Source organism: Epinephelus moara, chromosome 17 (assembly GCF_006386435.1).
Source record: "Epinephelus moara isolate mb chromosome 17, YSFRI_EMoa_1.0, whole genome shotgun sequence".
In the NCBI taxonomy this organism is placed as follows: Eukaryota; Metazoa; Chordata; class Actinopteri; order Perciformes; family Serranidae; genus Epinephelus; species Epinephelus moara.
In genome coordinates this window covers 30,084,659-30,104,391 of record NC_065522.1, presented here as the reverse complement: position 1 = coordinate 30,104,391, position 19,733 = coordinate 30,084,659, and the positions used below count along the sequence as shown (strand labels likewise).

Here is a 19,733-nt window from a genome sequence, read left to right as displayed (position 1 = left end):
GTTTTGAGACTGTCTGTCCAGATTAAACGAGATTCTTCCAGTTTGGTTAATCGCCAATTCCTTTCAAACTTTCGCGATATTTGTTTTAATTTATGGGTTTGAGAGTTATACCAAGGAGCGAACTTTCTTTGCTTTGTTAACTTCTTTTTAAGAGGAGCTACAGAGTCAAGTGTTCTGTCCAGTAAAAACATGAAGCTTCACTTTATATTCAGACAAACTAATGTGGCAGCTACAATTGTTAGATTTCATCTATGAAACCAACATTTATCTTCCAAAAGGATTTATATCAGCCAGCAGTAAATCTCCAAAGAGCAGCAGGTCAGTTCATCAGATTGCTTTCTCCCCGGGATGATGACGGAGGTTGAACGGCGATCATCTCGGTATTCCGGCTGCGAGCTGCTTGCTGCTCCCGGCCAGCGGCTCCCACAGCGGCTCTTCTCATCCCCGAATACGTCGGAGCAAATTTCCAAACAGGCGTTATTTGGATAAACTGACCACGTGTTGGGAATCTAAGCAGTTACTTTTACGCCTGAAAAAATATTAAAACTTAATAAAGTGACATATTAACAGCGCTACAGTGGAAATTAAAACAGCTTTTAGCCTGCTTTGAAGTCTCCGCTTTCGCTGTCGGCTGGTGCAAAATGCATTCTGGGATACTTGGCTGTATACTGCATACTGTGAACGGACTGCTGGGATGGCATACTGCATACACATTTTGTATGCAGTATGCAGTACATACTGATGTAGTAAGTAGTATGTTAGTATGTGGTTTCGGATACAGCTTTGGTTTTGTTTATTACTGTAGTGAGATTAAACTATTAAAGCCTCTCATACAGCCAGCCTAATTTAGGCAATAACCCACCATTTACCAAGTTTAAATAAACCAAATTTAACAATAAGTAAGCTAGTCTGGCATAACATCACACCATATCTCTCAAAGAGAACGGAAAGGAGTAACTTGGAAGGATCTGGTAGGCAGAATCAGGAAAACATAAAATGCATTGTAAGATTCGGTGACCAGTCGGGAATGAGCAGGGTTAATCCGCTAAAGTTAACCAAAATGCGAAATAGCGATATTGGAAATATTGATTTTGCTAAGGTACTTCTTGATGGAAACCTTTTAATTGGATGCAACAAGGAGGAGCAGGCAAGTTAGGCTCTCAAACTTAAAGAGATTGGGGGGATTAAAGTGGTCAGTACGAGCAGAGTAGGAGGGACAGGTAGGGCCAGGGGACGTAGAGGTGTCATTTCTGGTGTAGCCCTTAACATAGGCGTGGAGGAGATTAAAAATAACTTGAAAGGGGGCATAACATTAAATGTTCAGAGGATGAGGTCTAATGTGAATGGGACCAAGAAAGATACTGAAACTGTAATGATTGAGTTTCAAGGGGATGTTATTCCAAAGCGAGTGATGTTGGGGCTGATGAGTTACATTGTGAGAGACTATGTTCCGAGACCAATGAGGTGTTTCAACTGCCAAAAGTTTGGGCATGTAGCTTCAAGGTGCAGGGAGCAATGCAGATGTGCACGCTGTGGAGGGAATCATGAGTATGGTAAGTGTGGTGAGGGAGTGCAGCCGAAGTGCTGCAACTGTGGACAGGCCCACAGCGCCGCCTACAGGGGATGTGAAGTACTGAAAAAGGAAGTGGAGATACAGAAAGTCAGAGTGGAAAGTAAATTGTCTTATGCTGAAGCTGCAAAGCAAGTAAAGAGACAGGATTTGGGTCAGAGGGTGCATCCATGGGGTCCAATGGGAGGAGCCAGTGAGATTTTAAAGGAGAGTTTAGTGGTTGAGAAGAAAAAGCTGGTTACATTTATCGCAGGTGTAATTCATAGCACAGTGGGAGTGGAGTCTAAAACGCAAAAGATTCAGTTGATAGTAAAAGCAGCAGTGCACCACCTTGGACTGGTAGGAGTGGCTTGGGAAGAGGTTAGAGATGAGCTCCAGGCAAGATCCAGTCAGATACTTCAGTGGAATGCAAGGTCTCTTATTGCAAATGGGCAGGAGGAGGAGAGTTTTATTGAAGGTTTAGTGACAAAGCCAGATGTAATATGTGTTCAAGAGACTTGGTTGAAGCAACACTTAGATTTTGTATTACAAGGGTATGTTATCATACGTCAAGATAGGGAAGTAGGGAATGGTGGTGGGTGTGCGACATTTATCAAACTAAATATACCATACAGAGTGTTGGGAAAGGGAGACTGTCACGAATGTGTTGTGGTGGAGGTGTGGTGTAAGGGAAAGGAGGTTGTGATAATAACCTATTATAACCCATGTAAAAGGATTGAACTAGACCTGTTGTTAGGAGTTCAGGGTCAGGATAGGCATAGGGTAATTTGGTGTGGGGATTTTAACGCACACAATCCACTTTGGGGGGGCGGGCACCTAGATGTTAATGGCCAAGTAATAGAGGCTCTTTTAGAGGAAAAAGAGTTGGTGTGTCTTAATGATGGGAGAGGTACTAGGGTAGACGTAAAGGACAAGACTCTGCTCTGGACCTGACGTTGGTGTCTAATACTTTGGCTAAGAAATGTAGTTGGGAAATATGGGATGAGTCATGTGTTGGAAGTGACCACTATCCAATTATGACAGCTGTAGATATTGAGGTGGAAAGATTATCAACACGAGGAGGGGGAAGGTGGGTGTCTGAAAAGGCAGACTGGGAAAAGTATGAGGTAATTAGTGAAGAAAGAGTGGCAGTAGTTGATGAAAATCAGGATATTGATGAGTTAAATGAGAGTTTTTGTTCTAAAATAATTGAGGCAGCCTTAGAGTCAATCCCGAAGAGTAGAGGGAGGATGCTAAGGAAAGCTGTTCCATGGTGGACAGAAAAGTGCAGTAGGACTATAAAAGAAAGGAACAAAGCAACTTTTGAAGAAGAGTCATAATTATAATCATCTAGTTGCGTATCAGAAAGCCCAGGCTGTAGTAAAGAGAACGATAAGACAAGCAAAGAGAGAAAATTGACAAAGTTTTTGCAATAAGATTGGAAGAACAACTCCGGTCGGAAATGTATGGAACATTGGAGTGGGAGTATCCAGTTTTAGAATCTGAAGGACAACTAGCAGTTACTGACAGGGATAAATCAGAGATGATGGTCAAAGCATTTGTCCGAGTACATGGTTCAGGAAATTTGACAGAAGATGGAAGAAGAAGAAGAAGAGAAATAACAAAAAGACAACACTTAGATGCATTAGAAAGGAGTATGACTATGGAGGATGAGTCAATTAACTCTCCATTCACTCTAGATGAAATGAAGAGAGCTATTTGTAAATCAGGCAATACTTCTCCAGGAAAAGACCTAGTATGTTATATAATGTTGAGACATCTTAGTAACAGGGCGTTGAGTAAACTTTTGGTTCTCTATAATAAAGTGTGGGAAGAAGGAAGGCTACCAAAAGCTTGGAAAGAGGCTGTAATAGTACCTATAAGGAAACCTGGGAATGATCCTTCGAAGCCCTCTAATTATAGGCCAATAGCCCTCACATCAAATGTATGTAAGATCATGGAAAGAATGGTCACTGAAAGGTTGACATATTTTACAGAAAAGAAAGGAATAGTGTTGCATTATCAAAGTGGGTTTAGAAAAGGAAGGGGAACCTTGGATCTTATCATTTGCTTAGAACATGAGATTAGAAAAGCACAAGTCAATAAAGAGTCAGTTATAGCAGTATTCTTTGATGTTGAAAAGGCTTATGATATGATGTGGAAAGACGGACTTCTGATAAAGTTGAAGTTAATGAGGTTAGGAGGGAGAATATTCAATTGGATAAAGGATTTTATGACATATAGAACTACCCAGGTAAGGATAGGAAATGAAATATCGAGTCAATGTGTGGTGGTAAATGGTACCCCGCAAGGGAGTGTAATAAGCCCATTCATTTTTTCAATTATGATTTATGATGTTTTCTCTCAGATCCAACCAGACATAGGCAGATCTCTTTTTGCTGATGATGGGCAGTGTGGAAAAGGGGTAGGAACATCATGCATATTAATGGAAAGGTGCAAGAAGCCATCGATAAAGTCGAGCAGTGGGCAAATGATTGGGGATTTAAATTTTCAGTAGAGAAAACAAATACAGTTGTCTTCACAAGAAAGAGAGCTCTTCCTGATGTTAGCCCGCAGATGTATGGAAGAATATTGGAGAGGGTGAAAACGTGGAGCAGTAAGAACAACCCCCAACCCAGCCCTGCAAGTTCTGGGGAAAGAGATGCCATTGGACATTAGGAGAAAGCAGTTAATGACCAACTACTGGGCTAGCCTCAAGGGGCAACAAGAGTAACACCCCACAAAAGTGGTAATGCAGGAGTGTTGGGAACGAGGCAGAGGACACAAGGCTAGCTTCGGGTGGGTGGGCAATCAGTATGCAGAGGATATGGTGATGGAAAATTTCTACGTGAGCCCAACAGTGGTAACTCCAGAAGTGGAACCATGGAAGCTTATTACACCACAAGTAGACTTGTACCTCCTGGACCTCAGGAAGAGAGAAAAAGGGAAGACAGACTTGGTGTCAGCTTTCTTAGCTCATGTTAGCCAGCATTACCCTCAGTACACTCAGATATACAGATGGGTCTAAACATCCAGAGCAGCAAACAACAGGGGCTGCTTTCTCTGTTCCATGCAGAAAGGTTCATGTGGTAAAGCGTTCCTCAGATTATTTGGGAGTTTACACTGTAGAGTTGTGGGCAGTGTTTTTGGCATTGAAGTGGATAGAAGAAAACAAACCAGGAAACACCCTAATATGCTCCGATTCTGTTTCAGTGCCGAGCAGCCTGACATCCTTCATATCCAGCCGTCAAGATATCCTGTTCCAGATTTTACAAGTACACGCCAGAGTCATACAGCAAGGTATGCGTATTGAATTTATGTGGGTACCGGCACATGCAGGTATAACAGGGAATGAGGAGGCGGATAAACTGGCTAAACAAGCACTACAAAAGGACACCATGAATACACACATTTCGTTAAGTAAATCAGAAATCAAAACAATAATCTGGAATAAGTCAGTGGAGGAATGGCAGGGGAGGTGGGACAATGAAACAAGGGGAAGGTTCTTATATAGCTTTATCAGTAATATAAAGTCAACAGACAGGAATATAGGAAGGAGAAGGAGGGAGGAGGTAATATGCAATAGGATTAAATTAGGTAATTCCAATTTAAACAATACACTACACAGAATAGGAAAACACCCAACTGGTTTATGTGTAAACTGTCAGTCAGAGGAATCAATAACACATGCAATCACAGAATGCAACACTTACAGCCAAGAAAGACAGCATATGAAGGAGGAGTTACGGCTTTGATCAGCGAATATAATGTGACTTTTGATGTAAGCTAGCTCCGTTATGCAGCAGATCCAGATGTCGCACCATCATCAGAAAAGGACGTCGCTTTACGTGACGCTTAAGAGTAAGGTCGTCTCATGTCTCTTAATCAGCAATCCTCGTTCCTCACTCCTAACTCCTGACTCCTTGCATGTTTTCCTAAGTGGGAGGGACTAAACAGTTAGTTAAGGTGGCTAGGTTAGGTGGTTAGCAGTAATTTTAAGGGACTTGGGACGTACCCGAAGAAGAAGAAAACGGCGCGAGAGAAGATAACGATACCAGAGAAGCTAACGACACCAGAGAAGCTAACGGCACCAGAGAAGCTAATGCGGCGTATAAACATCGACAGACTGAATATTTATTGAACAAAGCTGCAGTTATATTATTAATAATGAACTTGTAATGTTTAATGAACAAACCTGCTCTGTGTAACCGAAGCTGAGGGTTGAAAACAGCGTCCAGTAGTTTCCGTTGTCGCTCGTTCTCCTCTTTTGATCGACAAAGTTCCTCCTCGTACTCTGCTATCGTTCTTTCAACCAGCCCAAATATCTCTTCAGCAGCCGCAGTTAGTCGCTGCTTCACCAACGATCTCAGCATTTGGACTTTAGACATGTTCACACTTTAAAAACACAACAAAGACACTCTGCTAACACACCTTTCTAACAGACGCCATCTTGTTCAAACAGTGTGACGTTCGCGACAGTAAAGAGTACAGCTTCCGGTAGAGATGAGCTCATGGGCTTCAAAATAAAAGTCCAGAAGTGTTACATGGAATTGCGGCCTTACTCAGAAAAACACACTCAAGAGGATAAATGATGAAAATACACTTATTCGAAAGAATTACTTTTATTGAACTGTTCCAGTTGATTTTTAGTTTAGTTCATTTGATTTCACATATGCATACATCAAGAGGCAGACAATATGATGAGACAGTGGAACGTGACTGCTGTGACGACCCCTCCGCTCCACTAGTTGTCCCTGCCTTTTGCTGCTGTTCTTTCTCTTGCAGGACTCCACAGGGCGAGTGGTCATTAGCCCGGTGAGCAACACCTGGGCCCGGTGTGTGTCTCTGTCAAAAGCTCCCTCCTGCCCGTCTTCAGTCTCTCTCTGGTCTGATCGGAGCATGGGCACGGCTGCTGCTGCTGTTTTCTTCTTTTGTTTGCTCCATACATTTCCACACATCCACACATGCTTACACTACTGACTACTTAAGAGCTACAAATGTGACGTCTTAAAACAGACGTCGAATTAGACGTTTTGGTCCATTCGGCGTTCCATACTGCACGGCCGTAGTAAGTCGCGCTTGTGCTGTCACGCCATCTTGTTCAAACAGTGTGACGTTCGCAGCAGTAAAGAGTACAGCTTCTGGTAGAGATGACTTCATGATAATAAATCGCGTGCGCATTTTAATAAAACGCACGTGCATTTAATAAAACATGCGTGCAAATTATAAAACACATGCGCATTTAAAAAAAAAAATAACATATGCATGTCACCTCCTGGTCTCCGTAGGAACATGATGGAGTTTTTCAAGACCTAACCGTGCTGTCAGACAGCCCTTTACTGATGCAGTGACATGATGCTCTCCGAAAAGCAACCAGACTCCACTGACAGAATCAGTAATTTTACTTCACAGAACACACTGAGTTGCTGGTCTTCAGCTGCCCTTCAATTGGATAGTTTGTGTTGTTGTGTGACTTTTGGAACCGACCTAACCATGCCAGTTCTCTTGTTTGCTTCTCCAAACTGGGAGAGTAAAGCTGATAACACACAATTCCAAATGAAAGCTGAGTCATGAAGATCGCTCAGCGATGTTTTTGTTTTTTTTGTTTTTTTTTATAAATTTACAAAAATGTCTGAAAAATGTTTTCACTTCATTCACATCATTATGGCCTATTTTGTGCAAATTTCTTTTTTTTTAAAGATATTTTTGGGGCATTTTCAGCCTTTAATGGATAAGACAAACAAGTATGAAGCGGGGGGAGAGAGAGAGGGACTGACATGCAACAACGGGCCACAGTCTGGAGTCGAACCCGGGCCGCTGCGGCAACAGCCTTGTACATGGGGTGCCTGCTTTGTGCAGATTTCTTAAAAGAAAACTATGATCAAATCAGTTTTAGAATTTTGCAGTCAGAGTAGCTCTCCTGCTCTGGATCCAAGTACAGGGAAGAGCCAAAGTGCTGCATGCCCTGCCCCTGACAAGCAGCAAAAGTCCAGTCACCTCTGGATAACAGGATTTGACCCAGCTTGGCTGTCAGAGGGGAAATACTCCCCCTGGCTGTACAAGACTGATCTTGGTAAATAAGTAAGGAAGTAAATACATACATTTAAAAACATATAAACATAAATGTTTGGATCTGTGTCAGTCATTTGTCTTTTTAAAATCTTATTCCAAATAAAATTTATTTATTTTGACTGAACAGCTACATCACTTTTCTCCCTCATGAATTTTCATGTGTGTATGTAAATATCCATTTTGTGTAAATGATTTCCCACATTCAGAGCAGCTAAATGATTTCTCTCCTGTATGAGAGCTCATGTGTACCTTCAGAAGTGCACTTCGAACATATGTTTTCCCACACTCAGAGCAGCTAAATAGTTTCTCTCCTGTGTGAGTTCTCATGTGTTTCTTCAAATCTCTCCTACAACCAAATCTTTTCCCACACTCAGAGCAGCTAAATAGTTTCTCTCCTGTATGCGATCTCATGTGTCTCTTCAAAACTCCACTGTAACCAAATCTTTTCCCACACTCAGAGCAGCTAAATGGTTTCTCTCCTGTATGAGTTCTCATGTGTACCTTCAGATTTTTACTTTGACCATATGTTTTCCCACACTCAGAACAGCAAAATGGTTTCTCTCCAGCATGAGTTCTCATGTGTCTCTTCAGATCTCCACTGTAACCAAATCTTTTCCCACACTCGGAGCAGCTAAATAGTTTCTCTCCTGTATGAGTTCTCATGTGTACCTTCAGATTTTCACTTTGACCATATGTTTTCCCACACTCGGAGCAGCTAAATGGTTTCTCTCCTGTATGAGTTCTCATGTGTATCTTCAAACATTCACTTCGACCATATGTTTTCCCACACTCAGAGCAGCTAAATAGTTTCTCTCCTGTGTGAGTTCTCACGTGTCTCTTCAGACCTCCACTGTAACCAAATCTTTTCCCACATTCAGAGCAGCTAAATGGTTTCTCTCCTGTATGAGATCTCATGTGTACCTTCAGATGTTCACTTCGACCATATATTTTCCCACACTCAGAGCAGCTAAATCGTTTCTCACCAACAATCAAATTATTGACAGAGACTTGATCATTTTTCAGAGAGTTTAAACCTGACTGAGGTTCTCTGGTCTCCTTCCAACCATCACTGTCATCAGTCTCTGGTTCAGAAGACTCTCCAGTCTTGTCATCAATCTCAGGTTGTAAATGTGTATCTGGATCTGAGTTCCTGGCTGGTTCTGCTCCTCCACAGTCCTTTCCTTCCGCTTCTGTTTCCATCTGTTCAGTGTGTCTTTGATGAAGCTGTGAGGACTGAGGTTTCTCTTCATCATCTTCACTCTTCACAGGGACAGGAGTGGATGTGAACTTGGTGATATCATCCTCCTCCAGCCCTTGAAGCTGTTCTCCCTCCTGACTGATCCAGAGTTCCTCCTGGTCCCCTTTAATGTGTGGAGGCTCTGGGTCGTCCTGGTCCACACTGGAGCTCCACTCCTGCTGCTCAGGGGGAACCTCTTCTTTAACCACCAACAGCTGCTGGACGTCTGCAGGAAACAGGAAACACACAGATGTTACAGAGAAATGTTGTCGTTCATTCACATCACAGCTCAAAAACTCCTTACTGAACTTCTACAGATCTCTGAGCATCAAACAGCTTCACAGTGTTCACTCAGCTGTGTCAGAGTGAGTGAGGCTGAGGTGAGCTTTAATTTCATGGCAGTCATTAACATGTACTGTTACTCTTGTCATGTCTGGAGGCTACAGTGTGGCTCTTTATTTGCTCAAACTAAAGTGAATTATGTGAGAATGATTGTCCATAGGATGGGACAGTTTGCAGTGAGTCAAGTTTGATTACTGGCAGCCTGAGTAAATAAGATGCCGTAAGTACATCAACAAGTACTACTGCAGTACAAATTTGTGGTTCTTTAACTTCACTTGAGAATTTCTAAAAAAGTGTATGAGAATGAGGCAGAGCCGATAAGGACTGGGTATCGCCACTGATTTCCTGAATCAATTCGATTTCGATTCAAGGGGTCTCGATCCAATATCGATTTGACTGGAGATTTTTCAGTTACAAGACCAGTCCCTCCAGGATCTCGCGACAGAAAAACCTTGAATTTGCGCCCAATTTTGTCAAAAATTGTGATAAAATTGCAGCAAATGACAAAAATTACAAGTCAGGAGGGAAAAAAAATAAATACATTTTTAAGCTACTGCCTCCAAAAAAATGAGTCACTGGTTTTGTGTTTAGATGGGCGGATACAACTTCAGAGTTTAAAAAAACTCCCTACGTTGCAGAACCAATAGTAAATCTGCAGGGCGGTCCTTCGGTGGCTCGCTGAACTCTTGTGCTTGTAAACATAGTCCGACTGCGTTAAAATTTTTAAACAAAGTCGCTGTAAGTCCTTCATTTCCACAATCTTGTGGACAGAGCACATGTTTGATAAAACGGAGTTAAATCTCTCAGCATTCATTTTCAAGCTCTCTGTGTGTTTGTTTCCTTGCGGATGGGAAAAGGGGGAGCGCACATTTCCGGGAGGGCGTGTCCTTTTCAAAAATGTAAGAGACGTTGCTTTGTTGCCGGCTGTTTTCTCTCGAGTGTTAAACACACTTTAGATTGGAGTGTCCCCAGACTATCAGAAGGCGGAGATCTCTGATTGTCTGGTGGCGATTCTATGTAATCACTTGCTATAATAATCATACTGAATATTACAAAAACAGCTGCAAATGTTTCAGTTCTCTTGTTTAGTTTTATTTAATTAGTTTCAAGACATGGACTCCGACAATGTTGCAAAACAATTCTGAGAATATTGTAGCCCTCAAACTCCAACTGAGGTGTGTAAGGTTCTGAAAAGGGCTAAAAAAAATGTAGAAATATACGCACATCACTTAGTTTGGGTGCTCGGCTGAATGAAAAACTTTAGAAAAAAGAGAGAAAGCCCACATACTCTCATTATGCTGCAAAAAACTACTAGTTAGACAACGTTGTGAGCGTGTCAGCTCTTCATCAGGTCATCTTACAAGTAATGTGTTTTTCACCCATATATGTAGACACCCACTGGTGACGTCATAAATCCTGGGTAGTCATTCACAAAAATATTTACACACATTATACGGACTATTACATCCAGACGCTCCCGGTGTTTCCTCCACAGGCTCCACTTCACTCAACTTCACTCAGCTGCCCGACAAACCCGCTGCTTCTTCCCACTTTAACCTGAATAACAAACCAGGGCTCGGTGCTCCGGTTGGATCCAAACGGAGAGCCGGGGCTAACGTTAGCTGGGAAGCTAGCGGAGGCTAACTGGCTGCTTCCCTCCGGTCATGCTGCGGCTAACGCTCCGCTAGCCGCTCCCAGCTAGCTCCGGTTTGTTATTAGCTAAGCTAAGCTAACCAAAACAACAATGCCTGCTGTGGTCGATGAGGACAAGATTCTGCTAAAAAAAGCCAATAAAAAGATTGCTGACCTTAAGGATGATATCCGTCGACTTTCTCACGAGCTGAGGAAGAAGGACTCGCTGCTGTCCAGCTACATGGACGTGGCGGCTACCCAATCCATGAAGTTGGCCTCGCTCAGCGTAGCCCTCCAGGACACCGTTGCATGGGACCCCTCCATCTGTCCACAGCCCTCCTCCTGTTCCACACCTAACCATGAGTCGCCCTGGACAGAAGTGGTGATCGCCGGTCGGAAGAGGGACTCGAAAGACGCTCCTCGCCTGAGTCTCTCCAACCGCTACGCGGCCTTGTCTGCTGATAACAATCCGGTCCACCCAACTGATGTTCCCCCAGCAGCGGCGGCTCCTCCTCGTCAGGATCTGGACCCGAAACCACCGACTGCCTACACCGCAGATTTCCCTCCACTGCTGGCCGACAGTGCTCAGGAGACTGGATCCTCCGCCACGGAGCTTCAACGGCCTGCATCCCGGTCTGCGTCCTCCTCTGCCCGGCGTAGGATCCTGAGGGATGCTGTGCTCCGACGCTCCGGTGGTCTTCCTCGTCCAGAGCCAAAGAAGAAGGAGCCGGAGGCGGAGGGGAATCCCTCTCCCGGGTCTCCCAGGTCCGCCAGCGCGTCCCCACCGCCGCACCAGCCTGCCCAGGCGCACAGTGTGGACCGTGCGTCATCCAACCATGAGACCCCACAGTTTTCGTCTCCTCGTCCCCTCTTCTCCCCAACCACTTTAATAGTGGGAGATTCAATAACGAGGAATATCCGATTTTTTAATGCAGCCACACACTGCTTTCCTGGAGCCACAGTCCCGGTCATCCTGGAAAAACTCCCTGGACTGCTGCGCTCGCTCCCATCCTCCATAACCCGGGTCTTGATCCATGTGGGATGCAATGACGCATCTCGACAGCAGTCTGAGCTGACTAAAAAGGATTTTAATGCCCTTTTTAGATTTTTAAATGACACCGGAAAGTCTGTATTTATCAGCGGTCCTCTCCCAGTACACACCCTCGGAGCAGGGCGTTTTTCAAGACTCCTGTACCTCAACACCTGGTTACAGTCCACCTGCAAAGCTCTTAACTTTGGTTTTATCGACAATTTTAACCTGTTTTGGAACCGTCCCTCCTTTTACAAGCCCGACGGTGTCCACCCAAACAGGCTGGGCAGCCAGATGCTAACAGCAAACATTCGCCACGCTGTCCAGTATGCTCCACGCGACTGACTGTTTACCTGCCACACCCCCTCACCGGAGTCTACTTCTTCTACGCCAACAACACCAACTGCTCACAGCACTATTTCCCCCGCCACCACCCCCCACAGGCCCCAGCTATCACTGCCACTTCCACCGGTCATTTTCCCTATAGAGACCATTGCTCTGCCCCGCCGGTTGCGAGCCCGCAGAGGTGGTGTGGACCATGGGATCCTTCGCCCGCTGGCTCGTGTCTCAGCTTCAGCCACTTCAGCCACTGAGGAGCTTACTCTCCGTATTGCCCTGATTAATGCTAGATCGCTAGCAAACAAGACTTTCTTGTTAAAAGACTTTTTCACCTCTCGTGATCTGGATTTTCTGCTCCTGACGGAGACTTGGCTTCAGGCTGGTGAGTGTACACCGTTCTCTGAACTCCTTCCTCCTGACTGCTTATTTCTCAGTTCCCCTCGGACCACCGGCAGAGGTGGAGGTCTAGCCTCTGTGTTCAAATCCAGCTTTGAATGTCGTCAAATTCTATTTGACAATTATTCCAGTTTTGAGCTGCAACTGTTTGAGCTAAACCTGTCCCCTCCTGTCATGTTTGCAGTTGTATATCGTCCTCCTAAATTTAATAAGGACTTTATTAATGACTTTGCCGATTTTCTATCAGAGGTTACTGTGAAGTATGACCACTTTTTAATTTCTGGCGATTTTAATGTCCATGTGTGTTGTGAATCCAGACCTCTGGTCAGTGATTTTTCAAACCTCATCGCTTCTTTTAATCTCATTCAGTCTGTGACCAGCCCGACTCATGAGAAGGGTCACACCTTAGATCTTGTGCTATCACATGGGTTATCTGTGAGTGTAAATGAGATATGTGAAACAGCATGTATTTCTGACCATCTGCCTGTTTTATTTACCGTTTCAGTCCCCTGTTCGCGGACTGTAACCCGTGCTCCCTCACGCCGCCTGCGCATGTTGAACCCTCAAACTGCATCACAATTCTCTGCCATGTATGCCGACGTAAACATGTTTAGCACTCCGGATGTCAATCATGGTCTTAATGCCGAAGAGCTTTTAAGTGTTTTTAATTTTACATGCACTGATATCCTGGACTCTGTTGCCCCTTTCAGATTTAAGCGCTCTAAAGCATTTTTTGAGCCATGGTTAAATGACTCCACACGTTCTCTCAGACGTTCATGTCGGCGTGCTGAGAGGAAGTGGAAAAAAGATAAGCTCCACGTCTCCAAAGAAGCTTTACGTGAATGTTTATCAGCCTACCAGCGAGTCGTTAAAGCTGCCAAAATGGAGTATATATCAAATATTGTCTCCAATAACAGTCATAAGCCCCAGGTTCTGTTCAGCATTTTTAACTCCCTTGTAAACCCGTGCGATAACTCTCCAGTCGTGCCATCGCCCACTCTCTGTGAGAGCTTTCTTAAATTTTTTATTGAAAAAATTTCTGCCCTTAGGCCAGTTGCTTCCACTCTCACTGCCCCTGGTCCTGACCCCACTGTGCCTCCTTTACCTGCTGTCTTTGACCAGTTTGAGCCAGTATCTCTCTCCTCACTATCAGATATAGTTAAGCATCTGCGGCCGACTAACTGTCCCTCTGACAGCATTCCCTCTCGCCTCTTCAAAGATGTTTTTGGTACTGTGGGGTCCACTGTTCTTGCTGTCATAAATACCTGCCTTAGCTCAGGGTGTGTTCCAGCTGCTCTCAAACATGCTGTAGTGCAGCCCCTTATAAAAAAGAAAAACCTGGACCCCTCTCTCCTGTCAAACTACAGACCAATCTCCAAATTACCATTTTTGTCCAAGGTTTTGGAGAAAGTGGTCTTTACTCAGCTGCAATCATTCCTAGTGGCCCATGACATGTATGAAAAGTTCCAGTCTGGCTTTAAACCACATCACAGCACTGAAACAGCACTTTTGAGGGTTTTTAACGATCTTTTGTCAACTGTTGATTCATGTAACTCTGCTGTTCTGGTGCTGCTTGACCTGTCAGCAGCCTTTGATACCGTAGATCATAGGATCCTCCTGTCTCGCCTGGAACAGTGGGTGGGTATCACAGGTACTGCCCTTCTATGGTTTCAGTCCTACCTCACTGATCGGAGCTTCTCAGTTAACTTAGGGGAATTCAACTCAGCTACGGCTCCTCTCACCTGCGGTGTCCCCCAAGGCTCCATTTTGGGCCCCATCCTCTTCTTGCTGTACATGCTGCCATTAGGGTTGATTTTTAAGAAACACAACATACCTTTTCACTGTTTTGCAGATGATGTACAGATCTATCTGCCCCTTAAATCCATTAGCAAGGATTCTGTACAGCCACTGCTAGAATGTTTAAAAGATGTCAAATCCTGGATGGACAGTAACTTTTTAAATCTCAATGAGGATAAAACAGAGATCATTATGTTTGGATGTGACCCCTCCGATTACTCTGCTGATTTTCTGGGCCCCTTCACTCCTAACATCCGTTCCTCTGTTAAAAATCTCGGTGTGACCTTTGACAGTGCTTTTAAATTCGATAAACAAGTTAGATCAGTAATACAAACCAGCTTTTATCAACTCAGGCTTTTAGCTAAAGTAAAGGGCTATCTCTCCCCCCAGAATCTAGAGAGGGTAATCCATGCTTTTATAACCTCACGTCTGGACTACTGTAACTCGCTTTATGTCGGTATTGACCAGTCACTGCTACACCGTCTACAGCTTGTCCAGAACGCAGCAGCCCGCCTCCTCACTGGAAAGCGTAAACACGATCACATCACACCAATCTTGGCCTCGCTCCACTGGCTTCCAGTGCGTTTTAGAATTGATTTTAAGATTTTATTGATTGTTTTTAAAGCCCTAAATGGGCTGGCACCCCCTTATTTAACCGAACTCCTGCACTTTCATGCTCCCTCCAGAGCCTTGAGATCAGCCAGTCAGCTATTACTGGCTACTCCTAGGACTAGGCTGAAGACCAGAGGCGACAGAGCCTTTGGGGCGGCTGCCCCTAGGCTCTGGAATAGCCTGCCCCTGCACATTAGGTCTGCCCAGACCCTAGAGGTTTTTAAGTCTTTTCTTAAAACCCACTTCTTCTCTCAGGCTTTTAACTCAGGTTGAGCTGGACACCCAAACATTTTAGCTTATTTTGATCTTATTTTATAACTCTTGTATTTTATTTTATTGTATTGTATTTTATGTATCTTATGGTTATTATTGTGGTGTACTATTAGGTACCTCATTGTATTTGCTTGTTTATTTCTATTGACCTGTTCAGCACTTTGGTCAACCTTGGTTGTTTTAAATGTGCTTTATAAATAAAGTTTGAGTTGAGTTGAGTTGAGTGTTTCGCCTGCAGAAAATGCATAGCCACTGGACTGATTGCGTATGCTGCATCTGTGTTCTGTGATGCGTGTTTTTAATGCTCGATTTGTTTTCCCCACATATCCCAAACCACACGGACATTTAAGCAAGTATACTACATTAGTAGTGGCGCACGTGATAATGCCTTTAATGTCAAAACGCTTCCCCGTGAGGGGATGTGTAAAAGTGTGGCTCTTCGTGGTGAAGTTATACTGCACGCAACTTGCACATCTGTAATTTCCATCTGGAACACGTTTAAAAAAAGTTTCTTGTCTTTGGGGGAGAAGATCTGATTTTACAACAATTTGTCTGATGTTAGGGGGGCGTTTGTATACCACTCTGGGCATGTCTTTGAATGTTGTGGATAACTTTGGATCACTGCTCAGGAGATACCAATGTTAGGTTCTGAAAAGAGCTAACCCATGGAAAGCAGCTGGCCCTGACAACATCCCCGGCCGTCTCCTGAGGGTCTGCTCTTCAGAGCTGGCTGAGGTCTTTACAGACATTTTCAATCTGTCCCTCTCCCAGTCATCTGTGCCTACATGCTTAAAGTTCACCACAATAGTGCCCATCCCCAAGAAAAACAGTATAACCTGTCTGAATGACTATCGCCCCATAGTGCTCACCTCAATTGTAGTGAAGTGTTTTGAAAGAATAGTCGTGTCACACATCAAACAGGTCATTCCAAATACACTGGACCCACTGCAATTTGCATATCGCCAGCACCGTTCCACTGACGACACCGTTAATGCAGCCATTCACACAGTCCTTTCACACCTCCAACACAAAAACACTTATGCTCGAATGATCTTTATAGATTACAGTTCAGCTTTCATCACAATCATCACAGACAGGCTGGCTGACAAGCTCTATAGAGGGAACTACACTCATGCTCTGAACAGCTAAAGGAGCTAAACATTGTGAAGTTTATGGATGGTAGGAAAACGCCAAACACCGATTTATTTTAAAAAGTTTCTGAACAACTGTTAGCTTCCTCTTCGGGTCAACCAGAAGTAGTTCAATACGTACTGAATTAAAAAGGACACAGCACCGCCTATCGAGGCGGAGTCAGATGTACTTGGTCGGAAATTGATTTTCTCTTTTGCATGTATACCCAGACAAGACGAGAAGTCCAACTTGACTGATTAGCTGAGCTAGCTTAGCTCGGTGGACAGGGTGAAAACCTTCAAACTCCTTGGCACATCAGCGAAAATCTCACCTGGACTCACAACACACAACAGATCGTCAAGAAGACTCAACAGAGACTCTTCTTCTTCTTGAGGAAGCTGAGGAAATTTGGACTACCCTCCAAACTCCTCGGCAACTTTTAGGTAGGTCCTAAAAGGTCTGGCGGGGGGTCTCTTCGCCGTGACTACGAGACCCCGCCAAACCAGTTCCAGATAATCGAGCTGGAGCCTCATTTAGGAACGGGTACCTCGCTGTACGCTCCGCCTTACGCCATTATACATGTGGAGTTGGGCTGTGAGTGCGTCGCGCATATGTCTTTTTGATGGTATATCGCAGACGATAACATATCGCCCATTCCTACTACCTGCCCTGCTGTGGAAAAACACATGCAGCAAGAAAAACAGGGAACTTAAACTGTAGATCAGCCCACTGCTTTAAAATGTCCTCACCCGAGACCACCCATCATCAGTTTATGACACAACATCAAGAAGGTAGCCCTGTTGTAATGGAAATGCAAATCCCTGCTGTGCTGGGCTGATGGTCCAAACCAAGCCACGTCAAGCCAGCTCATGTCTGTCAAAAATGGCTGGAATCAAACACAACACAAACAAGCCACAGTGCCCTGCTGGTGCTGTTTGCTGTGTAAGATGAGAACCCCCTGGCAGAAGTGAGAGTTTGTCTCTTCTCTACAGAAGACACCGACAGAGTCTGACTTTTTATTTTTATCCAGTTAAGACACAAAAATGACTTGACTCAACTTGCTTGAGACTTGAAGGTTAAAACTTGAGACTTGCTTAAGACTAGCAAATGTGTGACTTGACAGATACCTGACTGAGGTTCTCTGGTCTCCGTCCAATCATCACTGTCATCAGTCTCTGGTTGTAANTTCATATCACAGCTCAAAAACTCCTTATTGAACTTCTACAGATCTCTGAGCATCAAACAGCTTCACAGTGTTCACTGAGCTGTGCCAAGGCCAAAACACACCTGTGGTGAACAACAGAAGACCCCCTGCCCCCCCCTTGTTAACCCCTCACTCACAGTTAATGCACTTAAATCGAGCGCCCTGCAGAGCAGCATCCACGTCTCCCTGTGACCTGCATTCATGGACAGCCAGGTAAAGATAGTGTTTGCCCTCAGTCCTGGTTTTGTTTGCTACTGTTGTGAGATTAAACTATTAAAGCATCTCATACAGCCAGCCTAATTTAGGCAATAACCCACCATTTACCAAGTTTAAATAAACCAAGTTTAACAATAGGTGAGCTAGTCTGGCATAACATCACACCATCTCCCTCCAACTCTCTGGCTGATTCTGGTTCACCAACTTCCTGCTGTGTTCAGAGACAGACGCTGAAATGCTTTCCCACTTCCACATGTCTTTAAAAAACAAAACTCAACTCAAAATAGTGTTGAGATCTCCCACAATGCGACTCTGATAATTCATTTAAATAAATATAAAATGCAGTTTGGTGCCAAGAGCACAGAGAGGGAGAGGAGCTGGAAGCTGCAGCCGCTGCAGGATTCTGTTCTCTGGGATCTTTTAAGAATATCTAAAGCTTATTTAGGGGATAATCTGAAGTGTATGGACGTGAGTATTTAATAAAGAAAGAGCAGTTTGCTCATATATACAAACTGTATTGTTTACTAATTCTTGGGTGGTGGGTTGAAGTTTAATAAACATGAATTTAATTGTATTTCTGAACCAACAGGAAAGAAAGAATTTAGCTGCATCCCAGGTTAAATTAAAGGGTTCTGATGGGAAAGTAACAACAAGAGAAAGTATAAAATAAGTCCTGCATTTAAGGCCTGAAGAAAAGACCCATGTTTGTAGGAAGGTGAATTTGATGCAAACAAACCAAACTACCCCCATAAGACTCTTTTCTCTTCAGCTCTCTGTTAACTTGTACTTTACTTGAGTATTTCTATTTCCTGCTACTTTATACTTCTACTCTACAACATCTCAGAGGTTCATATTGTACATTCATACTACACTACATTTGTTTAACAGCCGGAGTAACTTTGCTGATTCATATTAACAATACAAAATATGACAAGAGAATAAACAATGATAATCCAATCCGTGTATCATTCATTAATTCTTTTTTTCAAAATAAAACCAAATATGAAAAAAACAAAATAATGACTTGTTTTTTCAATATGTGTTTCCAGAACCAAAATGAAAAAACTGATAACGACTCAATCCGTGTATGGCTCGTTCTTTCATTATTCCGTTTCAAAACAAAATAAATTTTAAAAAAAATTAAATCCGTTTTTCTGTTTTGAAACAAAAACCAAAAACACAAATACAGATAAAAAAGAAAACGGCATTTTTCTGTTTTGGAAATGAAAATGGAAAAACGCCGTTTTTTGTTTTTTTGCAGATTCATTTTTTCATTTATTGTTTTGGACAAAAAGTAGAACTTGGGTAACATCAGAGGTGGAAGTAACTTCAAAATAAAAGACAGGAAGATAAGATTGCCTGTAAAACTTACCAATATCCTATACAACTTTCCCATGTATCTTTTATTTCCACTTACACCTGATGTTTTGCGCATTTTGAAAAGCTGCCTGCCATTGCTGTTGAGGAATTTTTTATTCATAAAAATAGAAATAAAATGTTATGATTGCAAATTTTATGGCGACAGTAAAACTTGTTGTTCAACCATAACGTTGCTGTTCAGAGACTAATAAGGGAAATCGTCATGCATATTGTTCCCATGAAGGACGTATAGGGATTCCTTCAAAGGTTGTGTTTTAATATTCATTCGCCGAATTGTTTGCAAAAAAAGGAATCGAGGATATAATAAATTATTGTGTTTGTGTGTTAATACTGGGTTTCTCCATAACGCATTGTTGCATCGGTGAAGTTTCAAACTGATGTTTGTCCTTTTCATGAGCAGATAGCAGTAGGCCTATGGATTTATTTGCTGTCAATGAAAGCCTGGTTTTCTCTTAGTTTCTGTTGGATTATACAGACCTGCAATTCTTCAGGTTATTGATACGGACAATTCAAATTATATGCA

At 43.3% G+C, this 19,733-nt stretch overlaps 1 protein-coding gene across 1 annotated transcript in view; it reads right to left on the bottom strand.

Annotated features, from left to right (window-relative positions):
• The window catches only part of LOC126404300 (gastrula zinc finger protein XlCGF57.1-like), a 33,838-nt gene that overhangs the window by 6,077 nt on the left and 8,028 nt on the right, over positions 1–19,733 (bottom strand). The window contains exon 2 of the mRNA XM_050067448.1: positions 7,871–9,084. Within this exon, the coding sequence (XP_049923405.1) occupies positions 7,871–9,084 (1,214 nt within the window). The remainder of the gene's footprint in view (positions 1–7,870; positions 9,085–19,733) is intronic.